The sequence below is a fragment of the Nanorana parkeri genome, unplaced genomic scaffold (genome assembly GCF_000935625.1).
Source record: "Nanorana parkeri isolate BGI_ZX_2015 unplaced genomic scaffold, ASM93562v1 scaffold837, whole genome shotgun sequence".
In the NCBI taxonomy this organism is placed as follows: Eukaryota; Metazoa; Chordata; class Amphibia; order Anura; family Dicroglossidae; genus Nanorana; species Nanorana parkeri.
Window position 1 is genome coordinate 255,149 of NW_017307105.1, and position 23,298 is coordinate 278,446.

The window sequence follows — 23,298 nt, forward strand, 5'->3', positions numbered from 1 at the left end:
AAACTGTCAAGAAAATGATACTGCATATTTTTTTCTCTTAATGACCATGGCAGTGTTTCAGAGGGCATGGTACGTTATGCATACATGTACACAAATTGGGTTGACAGCTGTTGAGTTGCAAAAGAGCTGGATAAAGAAGAAAAAGTTGTAAAAGCTCATACAACTGGAAAATGCTACAAAGGATATCTAAAAATGTGGGACTCCATCACTCTAGTTCACAAATGGGAGAAATTCAGCCACAATGGTACTTTTACTAGTAGCAGGTAGGTTACCAAGATTAGTGCAAGGGCACTCTAAACAATCCTTAAAGAACCTCAGTGTAATAGCTAGAGCTCTGCAGGCATCTCCAACATTTAATAAAACTGTGTTCATGTGTCCATTGTACTAAATAAAAGGGTTCATTGGAGGTTGCCATAGACACTACCATTCTCAACTGAAAACTGATACCCATATCAACTCTTCTAAAGGCAACCTGGATATTCTGAAGCACTACTGGAACCATGAGCTGTGGGGACTGATTACTTTTTTTGGTAAATGTACAGTTGTGTGAAATCTTCTAACAAACAGAGCCGTCAGCCAATGAGCTGCCGACTCTGTTTGGGTATTCTGACAGCGGCCGGCGCTGTGTGTTCCTTCACTGGGCCTTTGTCTCAACAGCACCAATTGTATGCACATTTTGGACAGAGAACAACTGGATCACAAAAAAGAGGCCATCAAAATAGTCATCCCTGAACAGGAGTGGTGGCCTTCTACTCCATCTGTCTTCAACATGTAATGCTGTTTTAACATCTCTACCATGGTAAATTAACAATTTACATCTTTAGCTATGCAAATCGAGAAATTAACAGCCATAGAAACTTCCTGACACCAAGGATTGGATTATGTAACTAGAACAGGGTCGTTCCACAACTTTCACACCTCCTCTCCTGTTAATAGACAATTAACATGTACACAATCCATGGTGACTCGAATAAATGGGTCTGTATTATCTGTGTTGATATAAATGCTGGGGTATGTTACTATCACTATGAAGCTATGAATTGTCTTCAACATTACAGAACAAATCCAGTTGAATGTGACTTCTAGTGAAAAATTAATTGGAAACCTGCATCCACAGAATCTTAAAGCCACAGCTGACCCAGAGGGTCCAATGCTCATTCAATGGGATGCACAAACAATTAAAGGGAATATTTAGTGGTTCTGCAAAGATTCTCTTTGTATTATTCTTAGCACTGAAAAACTAAAAATTGGAAATGTATTTAATAGTTATAAAATGATGCATATGAATATTATGTAGATACACACATAGAAACTCAGTATAAGTTCAGCTTCAAAGTAAAAAGACTGGAAAGACTACAATAAAGGGTTAAGAGACACTGAATAGGAAGAGTACACTAAGGTGTTATTGTTAAATGAAATGCATTAATCTTTTCAATTTTTTTTTTAGATAAATGAATCAATACAAATCATGTTATCAGTGTATGTTAGAGCTTGTTTTTATGTTACATAGTTAGCCAGGTTGGGGGGGGAAAAAAAAGACAAAAAGAAAAAGGAATAAAAACCTGCATCCACAGAACCCTAAACCCTCAGCTGATCCAAAGGAAGGCTAGAAATTTGCTCCAACAGGGAAAAAAAATCCTTCTTGATCCCCTAAGGAAATCAGATATTCCGTGGATCAACAATCTCTGGTGTTATTTCTTGAAACTTGATTTGGGACAGGCACAGGCACACACTAGGGGTCTTCAGCTGCCTTAATCTATGTTGAGATTCTGGTGTATTGCTCTACCCTTTTGTGTTGACTAGTTGGAAAATGTGCTAAGGAATGTTTGTATTGCTTTGCAGCTCCTGAAGAGATACACCAGTGAAGGAGTAAAGGAGGATGCAGATATCCAACACACTGGAATTGTTGAATGCTGAAGATCCTAGTATCAGCCGAAGAACTGTAAGAAAACAAAGAATGGCTGCAAGGGAGGCGCTGATGGAAAGCATAACAAAGTGAATATTAAAATGCGGTCTTTGGTAACATTCTTTTTTCAAAGACATTGACCCTTTAACCATGGAGGGAGAGTAAGGCTGAGACAAATACAAAGCTCCTTCTAACGGCTAATCTGCAAATCTCTACAGTAGTTGTCCCCATGAAAGTGCCCCCTAACAGTAGTTGTCCCCATCATAGTGCCTTCTTACATTAGTATTCCCCATCAGAGCACCCCTTTACATTGGTTGTCCCCATCGGAGTGCCCCCTTACATTGGTTGTTCCCATCAGAGTGCCCCCCTTACATTGGTTGTTCCCATCAGAGTTCCCCTTTAGAATGTCCCTTTACAATTATTATTTCCATCAAAGTGCCCCCTAACATTGGTAACCAAGCTAAGGGGGCACTCCGGTAAGGACAATAATTAGATTGCCCCTTCCTTTCATAATTAATGTAAGGGGGCACTCTGATGGGGGCAGCAAATCATTTTTGTTCCCCTTCAGGGTTCCCGCCTCACATTAGGTGTCCCCATCAAATTGCCCCCCTACATTATTAACCAATATAAGAGGCAATCTGACTATTAGTTGTCCCTATCAGAGTGTACCCTTAATTCAGTGGTTCTCAAACTTTTTAAGGCCGGGACCCGACCCCTTGGTAACATTTGCCAAGTTGTGGGGACCCCCAACGGTAAAATTTAGAGATGACGCGGCTGCTGCAGCGACATTTGGCGGCGTGGCGGGAGAACTGACACTGCTGCGCTAGGAGAGGGCGGAGGAGGACTCTCACCTAGCACAGCAGAAATCACACAGCGACCCACTGCTGTAGAACATGTTTTTCCATTTGTTGAGATTAGTCTTATTATTCAGTGATATTCCCCAGCAACCAGAATAATTAGTTGTTGCCATATGAGTCAATCTACTCTTTCTGGGAAGATGTAGTAAGGAATTTATATGAATTCCAGCATCCCAAGGATGTTTTTGTGCTGCAGATCTTATGCTTACTAAATGCACAGCTAGATTGGCGATACCTGGCATCACTTGTTCCCTTACAAATTTGAATCTTCTTTCCGTAGCCATGTACGTCGTCAGAATAAAAAAAAAAAAAAACACCATAGGAATGTATAGCTAGATTTCTATTGGCTATTTCACTTTGCAATAGCCAATAGAACCTCAGGTCCCCCTCTGCTGACTGGCAGCAGCAGAGGGCGGGTGCAATATCTAGTTTGCTATTGCAAAGTGAAATAGCCAATAGAAATCTAGCTATGCATTCCTATGGTGTGTTTTTTTTTCTGACTTACGGCGGCCCAGTTGTCAGAAAAAAAACAAACAAACAAAAAAAAAAGGTCGCAGGGAAAGGTTTCCTCTGCTCGTTCGACCAGAGTAAACCTTTCGAGGATAAAGTTTTTCTCTCCCGGGTGGCCGGGAGCCGCTAATAGCGGGAGACTCCCGGCGACCCCTGGCAAATCGCCATTCGACCCCCCACGGGGTCGCGACCCACAGGTTGAGAACCGCTGCCTTAATTGGTGTTCCCCTTTAGGCTAAATTCACAGTACCTAAATGTGCAATTTGGGATTCGAGCAGCAGGAATCCCAAATGTCAAGTTTAGATGTGGCTGCTATCAGCTGTTCAAGTTAATGATTGGGCGACAGCAGCCACACCTGTAAGCAGCACTCCACTTCATTGTATCACATACAATTAAGTGGAGGTTTTTATTGCCTTCTTCCTCCCTATCGGGAAAAGATCCCCTCACTTTCTCTCCCAGTAAAGAAATCTTGTCAACAGACACACAGGGCTGCAACAAAAACCTGATACAGGTTCTAACTTGTGCTAACCCTACGAAAACAGGTCCTTTTATGTAGGGGAGATACATTGGATACATTTTCTTCCCCGATTCCTGTCTCAGTGCCAAAGAGGAAGTGATAGGAAATCTTTCCAGTGTCCCCAGACAGCAATTAAACCTGACAGCAGTTCTAACCCTCACCTGCTCTATCCAAAATGCTGTATTCCTGCATACAGCGAGTCATGTAAGAGGGTTAATGATGCAAATGTCACTAGTACAATAGACATACAAACCACAAACTTTTGAATGACTTTATTATCCACCTTTTTCATTACATAAAATAAAACACCTAATGTCAGTCTGTTTACAGTGCATTGGCTAGATTACATTAGTAAAACAGTTTAAAAATTATTTACAAACAACTTCATATTTATTCAGGTCAGAACTGTGCTTGTTACCGGTAAAAATAATACACATTATTGGATATGCTATAGCTGCAACAACCAGGAACAATCATTCAGATTTCTGTGTAGGATTTCTTAGATCAGTGCAATATGTGATTGACTGGATGCTGCAGATTACTGCACTTTATAAGGCCATACACCATAAGCAGGGCTGATTACGAAAAAACACTCTAATTCGCCATCCACGCTAAAGAGTGGAATCTCCCCTGGTGTCTATTGTAGTCTGACAGCTGAACAGTGACTGTGGCTAAATGGCGGCATTTTTAAACTGACTTTTGTTCAGCAGGGTGGTGTATCACATTTTGGGCGATTCAGCAGAAAACGGCCAAAATGCGATCTGTGCATTGCCAGCTTTAGTTTTTACAACTTACAAAATAAAAACTCAATAAGCTATCATTGTTAAAAAGCCAAACATGAGTCAAAGTACTAAATAGAATGAATGCTGTGACTAAAGCCAATTATGTTTTGCTTTTATTACGGGTATAAGAACGCCATTCACACTTGTAAAGCCCGACATCTCGCATCACGTTTTTGGGCCTTTCAATAGGCTGCCCTACATGTGACAAATGCAGCAAGAGAACCTCAAGCACCTTTTCAAGCTTTCAGCAAAATGCATCTTAATTGCGCTGTTAATGACTGGGGTGCCATTAACAAAGGGCGGCATTGCAAGGGCAACACACATTTTGTAAACACACACATAATCTCAGGATTTTGCTCATGTTTACGCATTACGCTACTGTGAATGGGGGCTTATCTGCGCAAAGTATGAACACATTAAATATATTTAAACCTCTATAGTTTGGCCAATAAAAAAGTGCAGGGAAAATATGTGGCTTATCTATTCAAAATGTCTGATGCAAAGCAAACTCTCCAGGCCTGCATGTTAACCAGCAGATAAGACTGAATTCTGATGAATGACCATCAGGGTAATGAACTTTACAGGGACTTCCCTCTTGGCCTTGTTTGATGTAGTCATATACAATAACATGATGAAAGACATTAAACACCTATATGTGAAGAAACATGCACCGTGTTCTAAGTGCAAAACATAGCTAGCAGGAATATGGAAGTCCATATACGACTCGAAGTGCCACAATAGAATAAAAACAAATTAGTACAAAAATTCTTTTTTCACTGTAGTATATTTAGTCTTAGCAGACAATTCAAATATATTAGTAGTAGTGTTTACGAATTTAGGAGTCAAAAAAGACTTTTGAATTTAGTAATGATGAATTATATCAATGCTTTCAGGGCCCATTCACACCACATCATCTCCAGACCAGACTGTTTCCAGACCCAAAATGCATATTAATGTATCACTATGTTATTTCTGGCCTATGTACACACCAGCGCAGTCTATTCCAGACCAGACCAGAAAAATACTGCACAAAATACTGTCTTATTTTGGTCTGGTCTGGAATGCACTGAAACTGCGGGCAGGTTCACACCATTTTCCGGACCAGATTTGGTCAGGAAAATGATGTGAACCTGCCCTCAAGCCTAAAGCATCTTCAGCCTAGAATGCACTGATTTCAATTGAGTGCAGACCTGCATCTCTTTGAAAAAGCATCCGTGAAGGATACCATGGACTTAAAGCAAATCTTGAGAGTGGTCATAGACAGCTCAATTATTACCTTTTGATGTTCCAGATTTAAGCTTTGCTTGAAGAAATTAGGCCACCTTTTACCACCCGAGGGGCCAAAACAAGTGCCTTTAGAACTTGGAGGTAACTAACATGAGGTTTTCAGCCTGCTGAAAGATCTGTATGAGCAGGCCAATCCTTTTCTGGATTGATTGCCATTGTCTGTTCAAGAGCCATATCTCACCATTTATCTAATTATTAAAGATATCTGCCTACCGCTTGAATTCAGACGATTCAGCAGGAAATTCAAGCTATGGGTAGCCTGACCGTACCACCCAGCTTGACAAAAGGAGCCAGGTGGAAAATTGTTAACCAAACGCGATCAAGTCCAATCACATGCAGTCACTGTTTGGGTATTCAGGTCCAGCTATCTGAATACAATATCCTGACAGGGGAGATGCCTACATCCACAATGTTTATCACAAATAGGGGAATACATCCATTTCTCTATTTCAGCTCATGGGGCTGAAGGAGAGAGATTGAAGGGTGTATGGCTAGTTCTGGTCAGTGCCCACAGGGCTCTTGGAACATGCAGTACTCAAACAGTGAGAAAATAAACACCATCAGGTATTACTAGAAGATTCCTTATGATGGACAAACTGTTGTGACAATGTGTACACAGTGAAAGGCCTGCTCCCTTCTCTAATTGAACATGGCTTGATTGTCCAGTAAGAGAAATGTCCCATCACAATGATGATCTTTGGGGCTGTCTAGGATACTTGGAAATGCTGCTTTAGGCTTATTGCTTCATAACTACTTGGACATTATGAACTGTATTGGTGATGTGCTTGTATAATTTGATCTTCCCTAGATTCTCTGTTATATACAAGAAAAACAAAATTCTTATGAGGACCTAATAAAAGCTAGAGACTTGAAACACAAATACAAGAGCTATTAAACACTTTCAATGCATGCAGATCAAAAAGGAAAACAAAGGCTGGCCACATGTTTAGAAGCAGAAATATTTTCTAAGTGCTAGGATGAACATTACATTCAGGCACATGCAGGTCAATACCATAAGGTCTACTTAGCAGCCTATGATACTCAATCCCAGTACAGGTACACTTCAATGAATAAAATCATATGCCATTAATGTAGAACTAATGTAGGCCTCCCTTGTGCTGTAGCACCTGATATAAGTGCACCTGCACCTATAATTTTCTCTCAGTCCCTCTGCAAAGTCCCACAAATATCTGTTGAGCCTGTCGGTGAAGTCCACCTAATGCAGATTTCTGTGATGGTGTGGCAACAAAGCAGCACTGCACCTGAAGTGAGGGCAGAGCTGTCATTTTCATGCAGGTTGTGCTGGCTTCCACTACAGTAGGATGACAAAAAAATTTGCAGGGGATGTGACCATTAGCATCGTCACCGCTGATTTACATGCCAGATAACTTGTCAATTGGCACCTGACCACATCTAGTCTTGCCCACTGCTTTCTGGACAGCACAGCCTCTAATGCTGAAACCCTCCCACTGTGAGCTGTAGTGTCTGGGAGAGGGAGTGTGTGAGACACAAGTCAAAGAGGATTTGGCTCAGTCAGGGAAGGTAAAGCGAGTTTTTTAAATTTATGAACCTAGTGCACCACATAGTAACTGGATTGAGAACTTGTTTAGACTGCCATACAATGGGCCTTTAGATGAACTTCAAGCAAACTCTTCAAATATTTCACTGACTGAGCCCAAGTCAAAGAGAGCTATGGAATAGAACCTATTCTATACCACATGGACAGGCTTTACATGCAACTTAAGGCACTAGACTGTGTGAGAATTCCATTTAAATATTAGTGGCCATATAGTCTAGCCACTTAATTATTGATACAGATCTCCAGCTCGATCTATCATCCTCTCTGGTCCACCAGTTTGTGTGTGGTCATCGGATAACTTGAAATCTCTGATCAGTTTGAGCTGAATTGTCCTTAAAGTTACTCTGCTATGAGAAAAGTATGGGGACTGCCATTGCTGGCCTCTTTCTGAAAATGTCAGATGTCTGGCTGCATCTGCCTTGCTGTAACAACTGGTCACAATTACCTAGCTCTATACTTGTTCATTGACTCAGGTAGCATGCAAGTCAAAGCAACAGCATGACAGCCAGCGAACTGTCATCCTAAAAGTAGAGGTCAGCAGTGGCAGCCTCCATTATTTTATCTTGACAGTTTCCCTTTAAAGTGTCCCTGCCACTAGAGTCACAAGTTAAAGAAAATTAATCCAGTAGCACTATACATAATCCACGTAATGACCCGTCTCTCGGCTTCCAGATTGTTCAGGAAGCCAGGCTGCCTAGGAACCAAGCCAATCAGGAAGCTTAATGGCACCTCATTACTCGCCGGCCGGCAACCTGATTGGTCAGGAAGACAAGCAGCCTCTGAAGCTGGTGTTCTTTCGCTAGAACACCGGCTTCACAGGCAATCAGGAAGCTGGGCGACGGGTCATGATCGGCTGCCCGACTTCCTGATAATTGGGGCACAAGGCACCAGTACTCTGTATTGGCGAGTACCGGGAAAAAAAACATTTCGGTACTCATACTTGATACAGAAAAACCGGTATCGGTGAATCCCTAGTGGTGACTCTGTAGTGACAGGACATACTGAATATGGTTTTGAAATAGGCAGTTCTACTTGTAATTTTCTTCTCCTGGAAGTATTTTCAAGCACATTTTCTGCTGCTCTGTTTTAATAATAAAATAGGACAACATATTAAAAAACGAATTTACACCTAAATCACCGATAACCAAATCAGATTTTTAAAGGGACTTCTCAGTTTATAATTAGCTATGCTTAGTTTTAATGGTGATCATAACCAAAGATGTAAAATGATCATCTCCAAACATGAAGGCAGCATGTTTTAAATATTACATTAGTTTGAATATATATCCTAAAACATTTTATTACATACAATAAACACCCAGCAGAATGTGCCAAAGACTGGTTAATAAAAAAATAATATTTATGTGTTCACCAATTAAAACATGTTAAAACAGACGGACATGTGGACATGGTAGCTTGGTCAGGTTTGGATTTTTTGACATTTAGAATATGGACACTAATGCATGCAGATGATCAAAGCACGAGCCGATTGTGGACAATAGCAGACTTGCAAGAAATAATTCCCATTCGAAGCATGTAAAATGGACCTAAGCCCTATAGTCAAGTTTCTCCCACCCCTTGTTGCCCAGTGCCTCTCCCTCACACAGGTTCCACTTCCCCACCATGGCTGTGATCAGGAAGGGACCAGAAACACCCGCTGCCCTGTATCAATTTAAAACCAGGTCCTGCCAAATGGTTAGAAGATCAGGTATGTTAATTTTAGATATAGCACAGTAATAGGAGGGGGTGGGGCATCTGTACTTGAATTCAGGGTTTAGGCATGCTTTAAAGCATAACCCCAGTTGATTTAAAAAAAAACATAGTTTTTAATAGAAGGAGAAAGGATAGAACTTCTCTGAAGCATTCTTGTTGTTGTGCCCCTATAGAAGATATTTTCAATTACTTTCTGTCACCTGGACAGAAAGTGAGAGGAAAGCTCCCTAATGGGGAGACAGAAAGACATAAAAATCCCACAGGGGTTTAGGCCCTTCACTGCCAGAAACAAAGACAATTTTGACTGTAGCTTTAAAACAAGTCCTCATCTGGATTATCTCGGCCCCATAGAAACACTAAAATTTTTAGGAACAACAACAAGATTCCATAAACCTTTAATAAAAGATCCATCTCCTGAAGCTGCTGGAATTACACATATACAGTATGTATATCATACACACACCTTCCACTTCTCTGCATTTCACCAATATTACTATTAAGTGCTCATAGTCTTTCCAAGCACGTAGCTACATCCCTGGAGCCTGAAAAATGAAGTTAAAACAAATCCCTATGTGTGGATATCCATCTTCTAAAAATGTGTATATAATTTCAAATTACGTTTTACCATTTGAAATTTCATTTTATACTGGTGTACTATTTCCCTAAAATTAAAGGTTACATTAATATGGATCCAGTAAAATGGATTTATGATCATGTTGAGGTAGTCAAAGTATTTCTTCTGTACTGAAGGACATCATCAGCTCCTCCAAGAGGGGTGAACTTTCTTTATCCTGATGTAAAACAAACAAAACATTACAATGCATATAAATGATTCCACATGATGACAGTGTTCAATAATTACCTCTAAGTAAAGCACTCCGGAAATATTCAATTTTATCATTAAAATCTCAAGGCTATTTCGAGCAATAAAAAAAAATATTGCTATTTAAATAGGATCTTCTCCTTTACCACCCAAATTCCATCATTCCACTGCTCCCCTCCCCCCTCTTGCAATTGGACAGTTTTTTCTTTTAATACTTTTTTGTGGGGAACACATCCTTGAAATTGCTGGATTATCACTTTGGCAATAATTACATTTACCCGCAGCCTCCTAGGAGAATCATGTCACGCATCCAAAAGAGGACTTGGGGTACTCTGTGGGGTATCTTCAAGGGTACAGCTGCAGCTGGCCCCTGATGACATGAAGCATCACATGTGTGTCCTCAGGAGATCAGCTGCATGGACCCGGAAGAGATAGCAGGCCCCCTGATATCAGAGGAAAAAACAAAGAGAGGGTGTCCCTCTAAGAAATCCTATTGGGACATGTTCTCATATGGAGCACACAAGGGAGGTCTGCTGTACAAAGGGTTGCAAACAGCTCATACCACCTCCGGTTCAGGTACTTAAAACCATTTACAAAATTAAATTTAAAAATATACACAGAGCTGCATGTGTGTCTTTTATATCTTTCAGAAGTTCAGTCCTAAAGAAGACATACAGCAAGAGAAAGAAGAGTGATCCAGCTTCAAAACTGAACAGTGAAGTAAATATGCAGCTGTGAGGGCCAATTCACACCAGCTGCTGTGCAAAGAATATTATATACACACACACACCATACATACATACATACATACATACATACATACATACATACACACACACACACTTTTTCAATTGTTCCAATTTAACCACAATTTAAATCGAATTACCTAAATCCTTCATTTTGCTACTCAGGCTTTTTTGCTGTTTTTTCTTTTAGCTATTCAAAAACCTTTGAATGTGAACATTTTTCTTTTAGCTATATACAAACATTTTAAAATTTCTGAAGGGTTTCATTTATAAAAAACAAATTGATAACATTTTGTTTTTAAAAATGCCTTTTTTAACTTGTATTTAACTTTACCATGATTTGTACCAGAAACATAATGTTACTACTGAATGCAATTTACACTTTTCCAAGTGCAGGCGAAGGCTCTACATGTTACCTTAAATAGCCTGATGGAAGAAAAAAAAAAAAAAAAAAAAAAAAAAAAAAAATCATAATGTTAATAAAAATCTGACTTGCGTCTGGGCTTACGATCCCATGAACTATATGCATGCATGGGTACTGCTGGGTAGCAAGTCAAATACAGCAGTCCACAAAAATGTATAAAATGGTCGGCAATGTGATAGGAAATATACGTACTTCTTTTGTTATCTCTGTAAGCTCCGCTGCCAGTTTTACCCAGTGGTTGACCATACTCAGGTCACCCAAATCCATGTAACACTGAAAATTCAAAGAGGAGGTTAACAGTTAATTTAATAAAAATAATAAATAATAATAGAGCCCATCAAATAAGTTTGAGATTCTTTAATAGAATGTAAAGCCGTTTCATGCTATTCCCCTGACCACCAAGAGATTTGTATATCCAAAATAAATAAATGATTAAATTACTAAAGCTTGGGCCCTACATACACCTGGAGCCAAATAAGTGCTGGCATTATCCATTATGTTCACATTTTCAAAGTGAGGGGAGGGAAAGGAAAACATGTAATTTCCCACTATACACAACATATTAAATAGTACCAGTCACAAGTGGGCTTGTGTAGTAAAATTAAATTTCATTTTTTTTAATAATTGTGCAGGTTACTGTAATTACAAATGTTATGGGTTTTGCCCTTAATTAGCTTTATTTTCTGGGTCTGATACTTTAGTTGGCATGTCAGGGTGTCAGAGGTCACTAGAAGTTGGACAGCTGCTGTTACTGCTCTCACAGAAGATGGGAGACAGTGTGTAAGGTCAGGCAACTCAGCCTGGCACCAAGAGTCCAACCTCAGATGATCCCTGACCATTGCAGCTCCCATATTTCCATCCTGACAGGTTCCTTGTAAGACCTCATTTAGGCCAAGGGAACAACTGTGCTCCATTTATGAAGAAACCCTGGGAGGAAATAATGGGGCTTACCCAATGTAAAAAGAAGCCCAATCTGCAAGGTTACTTAGCTATCATACAGATCTGTGCGCACACAACCTTAATAGCCATACCATACCATAAAGGTCAGAACAAGCACTTGATGACTTACAATAATCCCAGATGCTGTCAGTATTGATCTCTCCTTTTGGAAAACTAAAGCTGGCCATACACAGTTGGATTTCTCTCGTTCTGACTGTGGGGCTGAACGAGAGGAATCATTTGATTGCCCCAGAGCTAAAGTGTGTGGCTGTTGGAATCTCCCCTGCTGGCTATTGTATTCTGAGAGCTGGCACCCACTGGTGTCAGAATACCAGACTTGTGACTGCATATGATTGTTTGCAGTCACCATTCAGCTGACATTCTTCCACCCGACTCCCTTGATTGAAAAACTGACTTCTGTCGAGCCTGGTGATGCCGGCAGGGCCACCTAGGGATCAAATTTCAGCTGATTCGGCTGGAAACTGGCAGAAAAGTATGTTTCCAGGTTGTGATGCTGCTATAATGCTTTGAATAAATGACATGAATTATACAGATAAAAAGACTTCCGATTCCTCTCCACTATACTGATTTGCATACTTGTTCCAGGTCAGTGCCATATTTGTGTCATGGCAGGGTAACTTACTTTATTGTGGAAATTACATAGGACATCCCAGAAAAAACAAGGCATTGTTATGATTGTTTCACGTGTTTGGATGCAAAGACTTCTATAACAGTAAAGCAGGCCATACACTATACGATTGTGTACAGTGGGTGCCACTGTCGGCAGCCTTTCAGCAGACATCCCTCAATCAGCTGATGGAAGGAACCGGTCGGAAAATCTTTGCACAAACAGAGCTAGCCAATGAGCTGCCAGCTCTGTTCAGGTACACTGACAGCGGCCGGCGGCGTAAGCATTGATGGAGGAATGTGTAATATTTTAACACAGTGTCTGGGCAGCTTTACAGTTCCATTACAGGATCGTGAAGAGTCCAGTAAATTTTGTTCCTTGTTTCTGCTATGCTGCCCACTGTTATTATCATAAAAAATAAAGCAACTTAGACTTCAGCAGGCACTGATTGACTTATCAGTCATTCTATCAGTGGAATGGTATATAATAAATGGTATGTGCAATAGTGAGGCTTTCACTGCCCTGTACCCGGTTTCATGTCAAAATTGTAAAAATGAAAAAAAATATGGAGCTGCACTTAAAAAAAAAATCATTATTAAGGAATCAGCCTTTTCACTAATATAGTAAACCTTCTAATATAAAAATGTTGTGGAATCAAAACATGACGTGTATAAATGAACAGAAGAACTCATATGAAGGATGACCATTTCCCACGGTACAAGCAGTCATGCTTAGAATGTCTAGTTTAACAACAACAAAAGTAGTAAGAAGGATAGCACTGCAGATGTGATCTGTATCTGGTTTCAAAGCCATATTTTACCTCATTAAGTCAGAGGAGTGAAGTGCAGATTGTTAAAACCTCATTTAGCAGAACAGCACAATAAAGTCATTGTGTCAGGCTGATATAGCACTTGTTAATATAAGTTGCTCACCCCTAGAGCACCTTTCTCTGGCGTACAGCCAATTCCTCAATTACTTCCCGTTATGCTCTACAAAAACTTGTTAAAAGTATTTTTAAAAATTCTTCAACCAGTTAAAAAAAAAAAAGTAATGATTTCCATATGGAAACACGATGCTATCACTCCACTCTATGTAGAAACATACCTTTAATTTAGAGAAGCAAAAAGTGTGCCAGTTTATTGAATAGGATACAATTCTGCATTCCTAAAACATTTCCTAATGGTATGAATGCGCACAGAGTTCAGCGGTCTGAGAAATGTAACACTGACGGTGGATGAATTTGTTAGGATATGAATATTGAGTATTTATAAGAGTGCAAAACAGAAACTGGCTAAGGAAATGCAAGGGGCTCCTGTTCAGAAAATGTTGAAACCATAAAAGAGGCATTTTATGTACAGAAGCAAGGGGGAAGAACCTCACCACTAACATAACAAAACTCAGTTTATATGTTTTACTCGGTGTATATACTTCATAAGAAGAATGCTGCATGGCGCACATATCTGACAGCCAGGGCGCTGTGACAATCAGTGTAAGAATTACCTTTGCAATATAGACCCTTGCAGCTTTGGAGAATCCTGGGGACAACTGCTCAGCCTGTATCAAAATAAATAAAGAATTTGCAAAGAAAGAAATGGAATGCTTATTAAATTGAAAATGCATATTTTATTTATGGGTCAAGATTCAGATGCTTCTCTTTTCTTATTCTACCATTAAGGTCTTGCCATTAATAGTCATGTTATCCAATCAGATGAAATCTTGGTCCAATTAGACTACTTTGTCTGTGAGGATAATATGATTTCTGTACTACCTGTAAAATCATTTTCTCTGCATTCAGTGAAGGATACAGCAAAGATCTAAGACACTATGCAAAAAAAAAGCAAACCCTAGGGGTCAAACCCCCAATCTACTAAAGGCAGCTTATTAGGTAGTCACAAAGCAGTACATTGAAACTACCTGGTCACAGACTTAGCAACCAAACAGTAGTCCTTCAATATGTGCAAAGAATAGGATTTTATGGAGATCTTGAATCTCTGACTATTCGGTGATCCCAAAGCAGTGCCTACTGAGGGGTAGAAAAACTAAACTCCTCCTCTAAGGCAGGTACAAAACAATGCTACCAGTAAGACATGCAAGCTGCGAATGGGATACAGAACTTCCCCTATATGAGAGGTCCCTCGACTGAGCAACAAGGGGCAGAACCACCCGAATAAATGGCCTCTTCTAGGAAGCTTGGAAAAGGCAAGACTTCTAATGGAAGTAAAGGCTGTGAGGTAAACCCGCACAGCACAAACCATATCTATCCACCATCAGGGGCCACTGCTAGATTGTAATTTTGTCAGAAATTGGAGATCTCTGCTGTGTCCTACAATAAATAGAAAACAAATGATATTTTGAAAACTATTTCAAAACGTATGCTCCATTTCAAATTTACAATGTTACATAGAAGAGTGACAGTAGACAAAGATCATATGGTCTACTGAGTTTGCTACTTTCTTTTTTTAACATTCAAGGTTTATTTTATTATTTATGCGTTTGTACCAATCGTATTTAAATTCACTTACTGTTGACCGATTCACTACCCCTGCTAAAGTCTGTTCCAAACATCCACTACTCTTTTGGTAAAATTATTTAATACAAAAAAAAGTAGTTTTTATATTTTCTCCTGCTATTCTGAGATAATGCCCCCCTGTTCTTGATCTCAGCTTCGTACAGAAAATACTTTCCTCCTGAACTTTATTCACATCTTATCTGTATACCTTAAAAATATAATCTCTCTCTTTTTTTCATTGGGGCTATACATATTGAAATTGGAGGTGCACCGAAATGGAATTTTCAGTGAAACTAAAACATTTTCAGGCCAACACCGAAACTATTTTACTTTAACTTTTAAAATATTTTTTTTATTTTGATTTAATTTGCTATACTGTTGGGGGCTCTGGGCAAATATCAGGAGTCTAAACAGACCCCTGATATTTCACTTTTGAAATAGAAAAAGAGATTGAAGACACAGAATCCTAATTTTTTTTTCTGCAGCCCCTGTTAGGAATGAATAGGAGGCCGCTTTAGTGAGTGTTCCTGTCCATTCATAAATTGTGGATACAGTATGAGTTACTATGTCAACAATCATAAATAATGATGCAGAGCCCTTCCTGTTCATTCATAATTGGGGACACAGTAAACATACTATGTCCTCAATTATTTACAAGCAGTCAGCGATCAGCTGATGTTGAGTGCTTGTCGCCGCTTTCCATCCTGACTTGTTGCCCCAGGAGGCTGAGTGGGTGGTGCGGGGAGGAGAGCTCAGCCTCCTGTGCCAAGGCTAACAGCTGGGCATTTTGCAGACATGTTTCAGCGGCCAAACTTTCGGTGCATCCCTAATTGAAACCCATCTGAAGATGACATACTCATTACTGTTATGCAATCAGGCTGCAGTAAAAAATAATTATACGTAATAAAGAAGTGGTCTGGTTTTTTTTTTAGGTAGGAGAAAGGAAATTAAATAATAGGACGCCAGTAGTATCCTTTCATCAGTAGCAAAAAAACAAACAAACAACTGTTTCTTAAAAGGAATAGGTCCCTGTTAGACCTCACCCTGCATTGCTCACATGGCTTCAGATGCAGCACACACTTAGACCACGTTGGGGCTGATTTACTAAAGAAATACAAGCTGCTCAGTTAGCAAAGTGAAAGTTAATAAATAAGGTGAAGTGGCCAGGATGTCACTGTCTCTCAAGTAGGACTGCGCAATGTCAGGCTGCCAGGGGGAGGTACCTGTGAAACACCCTACATCATGTCCCATTGATGTTAGGCTGGCCTCTCAGATCCTTTGCGACGGTAACACATTTTTCATAAAATACCAATCAAATGCTGATGAGATGGGCAATTATCAGACCAGGTACTCCCTGAGCAGGTGACATAAGGATGTTAGCGATGCCCTGGAAGAACTATAGAGTGGTGGTAAACTGACCTGTCTCCCAGCTCGAAAAGAGAGCATTACAGCAACAGGTCTTATTACCTGGAAACTGTAGCAAGTTAGTCTTGTGGAGCACACCTTTCAAGGAGACTTCAAGAAATTCTGTACGGTTTGAAAAAATCCTTACAGATTTAGCTAAAGGTAAGGGGATTATTTTACTTTGACTTATTAGATCTGACTGGAGTTCAGCTTTCAGTTACAATTTGCATATAAATCCACTTTAGAGGTGGGGAAAAAAATAAATGTGTACTGGCACTGTACAAAAAAAAGAACATACTCTTACCTTCAGGAAATTTTGCAGAGCTTCATCAATGGTAGCACTTGGTGGAGTTTCATACAAGGCAGAAGCAGTTTTTCTCTCCAACCATCCAAGATTAGAGACCTGTACAAACAAGAGATTGTGGAATCATTTATGTTTCAGAATAGGCAGCAGGACCTTCAAGTGACATGTCCACAAGAAGATGTCCCCTGCACTTTAGAATCAAAATTTTACACATTTTCTGGGGTCAGATGCAAGTGACTATTTGGTTTTACAGTTTCTTTCCCAACATATCAGAGGAACAAAAGACTGATAAAATACATATACTGTATACTGGTAGATTACAAAAATGGCAGTACAGGTGAAACTCGAATAATTAGAATATCGTGCAAAGTTCATTTATTTCACTAATGCAACTTAAAAGGTGAAACTAATATATGAGATAGACTCATTACATGCAAAGCAAGATAATTCAAGCCGTGATTTGTCATAATTGTGATGATTATGGTTTACAGCTCATGAAAACCCCAAATCCACAACCTCAAAAAAGTAGATTATTACATGCAATCAATAAAACAAGGATTGTACATAGAACAATATCGGACCTCTGAAAAGTACAAGCATGCATATGTACTCAGTACTTGGTTTGGGCCCCTTTTGCAGCAATTACTGCAATTACTTTTGCACGATATTCTAATTATTCGAGTTTCACCTGTGTACTAAAAATACGGCACAGGCATTTGCAACCTAACAGGGATATTATACACATATTATACACAGATTCAGCAGAAGTAATGATTAAAAGGAGAACTATGAGATGAGTAATTTCCACTCACCTCATAGTTCTAGCCGACCTGTGACAATGAGACTGTCACAGGTCGGCTCAGTAGATCGGGAGGTGAGCGAACACATACCGGGTTTGCTCACCTCTCGATCCTGTCACGGCTCTCTGCCATGACAGGGGGAGGGGCTGGATTCCCCTCTCCCCGCTCCGATCCGCCAGCGCTGACTGGCGGAACGGACGGGGGAGGGGGTGGGTACAGCTGGTTCTGCCTCTAGATAGGCAGAGCCAGCTGTCACTCACGCAGCTGGGCGGATCCTGACGTCCAGGTCGGGATTCGCTCCGGCGTCTCAGTATACCGCGAGCTGTAGCTCGCGGTATACTGAGCTTAGGGTAACGGGAGGATGCTAGTTTGTGCCCTCCCGTTACCCTAAGGAGAACTATGGGGAAAAACACTGACCCCATAGTTCTCCTTTAATCACCTTATAACCAAGGAAAAAAATACCCTGGGGTTCCCCCTTAAAATTACAACCAGACCCTTATCCAGGCATGCACCCGGGTGGGCATTATTATTATACCGGATTTATATAGCGCCAACAGTTTGCGCAGCGCTTCACAATATAAGGAAGACATTAGAATCACAATACAATTCAAGACAAGATGGTAAGGGGCTTACAATCTAAAAGTGAGGGAGAAGTGATACATTTGGGAAAAAGGGAGGGCAGCAAGCATTCAGCCTCCCATTCCTGTACCAGACCAAGCCACATGCTTTTTATCATTGGGAGGTACCTTGCAAGAGGGGTTCACCCCCCTTTGCAAGGCACCTTGCCCCAGTGTTAAGTGACAAGGGCCTCTTCCAACATTCAGTCCCCCATGGCTGAAAGTGAAATCTGGAAGCCCCCTTTAAGATAACGGGGTCCTTAGATATCATATCTATCAACTTTGAGGGGAGCAACTACAGTGGTACATTCGTATCCTTATTACTCATTTCCATGACAAGTTAAATGTAAATAAACACACCTTAGAAAAAGTTCTATCATTATATTACATAAACAATTAAAAATATGTCACCTGACATAAATCCATTGCTGAGCAAGTCATCCAGTGATGTAAAGCCTCATTCATCACAATGACTTGATGCCTGCCAATGTTTACCCCGTCACACTCCCATCACTAAATGACAGAATTTGATCAATATTGTCGCCTGGGATCCCCAGCTGTTTGTTTGCATCAAAAAAGCTGGGGATTCGAGTGGATGAACTCGCTAATTAGTTTGGCGAACTGCACACAAGCTGGGTTTGCCTCTTACCCAAGTACGCCTGAATATGAATCTCATTCCTAATTATGCCATAACCTTTGCAAGCCACTTGTCTAAACTGGCAGCCTTGCCTTGTAGAGGACAAGGACATTTACATAGTTACATAGTATTTGAGGTTGAATAAAGAACTCTTCTGCAAAAGTGAAGAGAAGGATAAAACTTGGACATAAGAGTCCATGTTTGGAAGCAGAGTTTTTGAAGATTCTCATAGAGAAGAAAAAACTTTTGCTTGAGCTGTGTCCAGGATATAGCCTATACACTCTCAACACTGACTTCTGAAGGTTCTGGATAGAACTGAACTTTTGCAGGGTTTGAACTGTCTACGTTATATCGCCAGTCAACACTTGTACTGACTGCTCCCTCAGCAAGAGGTCTACCAGATATCTCATAAAAGGGATGGCCTGGGACACGGGGATTAGAATCTTGGGGGTAATAAGTGTTTCCAGCTTGAGGCCTAGGCCTCTTTTGCCAGGGTGAGGAGTACTCTTACCCCCGGTGACATACTATGATTAGACTGTCCAACGCAGTCCCTCACAGGCCATTTTCTGAAAACGCCATTTAACATGCCTGCTCTGCATACCAATATTTCAATTAAAAAGTTCTCTTTAAGTTCACTGGTAGGAGAACCTTACTTTACTTGCTTCTAATGTCTAGCTCTGCACATTACAATTTTGTAAGTCATATAAGCAAGCACGTAGAAATAAAAACTGAGATAAAACTGGAACCATCCTTTACCTGCTACTAACGTTTGTACGTTAAATGTTTGTAAGCCATATAAGCAAGCACAACAAGCACATAGCAAAATTAAATGGGCAGATATTCTGTACTTCTTTCCTGGCTATCTAATATGGAACTTGGAGGAATCAAAAATCTAGATAATTAAAAACTAAAATATTTTAGATATTAGAAGTAAAAAATGCAATCAACAGCTGAGAATGGACTTGTCATTCAGCAGGTATAAGTCAGCATGCAGACATGAAATGGGCAATAGGGATTGCTGGAGTATCCTGAAAGAAATATGTTAACATCTCAAGGTACAGAAGTGATAGGTAGGACATAAGATAAAATATGAAGAGATTAAAAAAAAAAAAAGAAAATGGATCGGAGGAAAACAGTAGTGTCTGCAATAAGAACGCAGTAGGAAAAATCTAGTGGTGCAAGTTTAACTGCACCAATGTTTGAGTGCGCGGCAACTCTTTTTTGCAGCCATGGGTACTGGGCTCCAATTGGTACTAGGGCACTATTTGCATGGATCTTGATTGTCCTCTTCTCCCGTTTGTGCAGATTTTGCTCTAGTTTTCCAGAACAACCCAGCACATTCCAGCAGCATATTTGCTGCTAACCCAATTGGCCTAAGTGCATGCACGTGTCTGTTCGGACACATTGTGGTAGGGAACTGTAAGCTCCTCTGAGGCTGGGAGTGATATAAATAGTTTGATATATTGCAGACCATATCAAAGCTATGTGCAGGAAAAACAGGCTATATAATGTCTGTGAAGGTTCTCATTCATCCAGGTCATGGTATATCTGTAAAAAAAAAAAAAAAAAAAAAAAAAAAAAGAACACAAGTCATCCAACCAGCTTTCTCAATTCAGAATTAATTAGGGGGGGGAGACATCTATTGTCTGCCACATACAATGCTGTTTTAACGCCTCTCTCTCTGGGCAGGTTAATAACACCTCCTAGACTCCAATTATGCAAACGCAATCAACACCTGGTTGCGACTAACAGATTATGTGGATTGGAGCGACATTCACCATATTTATTCCCAGATAATTTTTGTACAAGTCATTCTGAATTGAGAAAGCTGGTTGGATGATCAATGAAACGTCTTCAAGAAAAATAAAGCAAGTCTGGTTGCTTTGACTTGGGCTATGTAATGTTATACAGAGAACTAACAGCAGACTACAATCCCTGTAGTGAGCAATATAGTTCCGCCTTAATTCCCTTGTTGAGCTATATTGGTGGTTATATTTTGCTGTAGTATTTCCCCCTGGAGTGGAACTTTATACATTAAGATGTAATAGAAGTCTAACAAAATACAGCTTGTTATATTTCAGAGAGTAGCACACATACCTCATAGCACCAACGGCCAAGAAGATAATAGCATTGTGGATCATTAGGCTGCAGAGCAATTGCTTTTTCAATGTGTTCCTGAAAAAGACAAACATGAAAAAAACTAAATGACCTTTTCTTGGTAGATCCGTCCATACTGCACTGCACGATCCTAATTTGTCTGCTCGCTAATCTGCTAATCTACTTGGTTATGCTACCTTCATAGATGATTCTACTGTGCTATGTAGTCCCGGTGTTCTATCGAAAGTTCCAACTTATGCAGTTCTCCAACTGCCTGACTTTCGGTTTAGTTACCAGAAAGTTTGGCCAAGAAAGCTCTTCTGCATGTGCGCCAGCCGCGGCATTGCCCTATACACATAAACCACAGCAATGAAGTATTAAAATGAAGTAGGATCACACTAATCCAGCACGTTATTAATCTCAGGTGCCCCACTCAATATGGCCGCCGATAAGTTGGAACTTTCGATAGAACACCGGCCCAGACTGTTCCCAAGCCCCTTTTTCTTTGGTTTATTCAAATGTTCTGTAAATTTTTGGATGCTAGACACATCTACTTCACCAATTGTTCCTCTGTATCCTATGCATCTTCTGGTTGATGTGTGTACAACAATGTAACCTCTTTCATTACTTTTACTACTCTGTATCCTAATTGATACAGGTCATTTGTACCGCTCTATTTCTTGTTATGACTCAAAAATTGTATATGCAAAAAAAAAACAAAACACTAAATTAATGTAACGTGGCTCCTGACATGAAAAGTAAACGACTAAAAACGTAAAAACGGCCAATAACAAAATTTCAGAAATACTTAAAAAATGGATTGAACACTCTTTGGAATAATGCTTTTGTTCCCAATCAACAAATCATCATCACAATGTTTACATTAGCTTGTTGCAGATACCTTGAAAATGTATCCAATTTGAATGCGCTTCTGAATGCCTTCATGATCTGATAGTTGCCCACAAAGGATGGCAAACCTTTAAAAGAAACACTTAATGTTAAATACACAACCATGTTCTTGTACTTCTATAAATCACAAAACTACTACTAAATCGTTTCTCACTTCTAATGTAGCTGAAACAGGAAATAATGGACTAATTCTCCTTACAATGCCGCTTGACATTGGGAAGCACAAGCTAAACAAAATAGAACATTTTATGGCAAGTAAAAGCTGACCAACGTTTTTAACCCCTTAAGGACCCTTTCACTGCCAAGGCCTTTTTTCGTTTTTTTGTGTATGTTATAATCCACATTTTAGGCCTGAAAATTACTTCAAACCCCCAAACATAATATATTTTCTGAAAGCCAAGACCCTGTAGAATTAAATGGCAGCAGTTGCAAATTTGTATGTTGCATGATATTAGCGCAACTCTTTATCAAGCCCAAACATTAATAAAAAATGCACTTAAGTTAAATTTGGTGCCCCAAAACACAACATAATACCCATTTTTTTGTGTGTAAAATATAAGGAAGGAGGTTACAAAAGTAAATAGATACCCAACATGCCCTGGTTAAAAATTGTGTGCATTTGTGAAACGGTGACACAATTCAGTACCCCAAGTCCATAGACTATGCTTTATGAGCTCCTACAGGTCATCAGTTTCGATATACGCATACATATTAGAATGGCGTGTGTGGCGATACCAAAACGTGTAGTGCAATCAACGTTTTTGTACGTAGGCGCAACCAACGCGTTTATGTGAATGCACGCTTGCTTGCGGAGGACTTAAACATTTTTTTTAATTATTTTTAGATTTATTTTATTAAATTTTTTTTTTTAACTGTGTTTTTGTTTACTTTAATTGCCATTACGTAGGGGGGCTTAGAAGACCCACCCAAGTGATAGCATATTGTTGGTGACAGGTCCTCTTTAAACATGATGCTTGGGTCCAAAAGACCCTTGTGCCATCTTTCCACATTAAATAAGCTATTAAAAGTGCAGATTGCACTTCAAATAGCTTATTGCTGCAGCAGCCAAACAATGACAGCTCAGGGACCAGAAGTGATGAAATACGTATTGCTGCCAGTCCCATAGAACAGGGAGGAGATCAGTGAACGGACGTTCGTCGCTCTCCTCCCCAGCTTCCTGCTGACACCCGAGATGCCAGTCTCGGGGCAGCAGAGTCCAAAAAACACGGCGGGGGTGTTGGGCACTGTAGAAGCGATCTGGCCGCAGCTGAGCCGCCAGAATCGCTTCTATTGTAAAGCTGACAGCCAGC

At 40.0% G+C, this 23,298-nt stretch overlaps 1 protein-coding gene across 1 annotated transcript in view; it reads right to left on the reverse strand.

The window, feature by feature from the left end:
- Positions 1 to 9,876: 9,876 nt before the first annotated feature.
- The window catches only part of RMDN3 (regulator of microtubule dynamics 3), a 57,314-nt gene continuing 43,892 nt past the window's right edge, over positions 9,877 to 23,298 (reverse strand). Inside the window, exons 8-13 of the mRNA XM_018565361.1 lie at positions 21,981 to 22,056; positions 21,080 to 21,157; positions 16,929 to 17,027; positions 14,212 to 14,265; positions 11,337 to 11,417; positions 9,877 to 9,942 (exon numbers count right to left, since the gene is read on the reverse strand). Coding sequence (XP_018420863.1) covers positions 9,877 to 9,942; positions 11,337 to 11,417; positions 14,212 to 14,265; positions 16,929 to 17,027; positions 21,080 to 21,157; positions 21,981 to 22,056 — 454 coding nt within the window. The remainder of the gene's footprint in view (positions 9,943 to 11,336; positions 11,418 to 14,211; positions 14,266 to 16,928; positions 17,028 to 21,079; positions 21,158 to 21,980; positions 22,057 to 23,298) is intronic.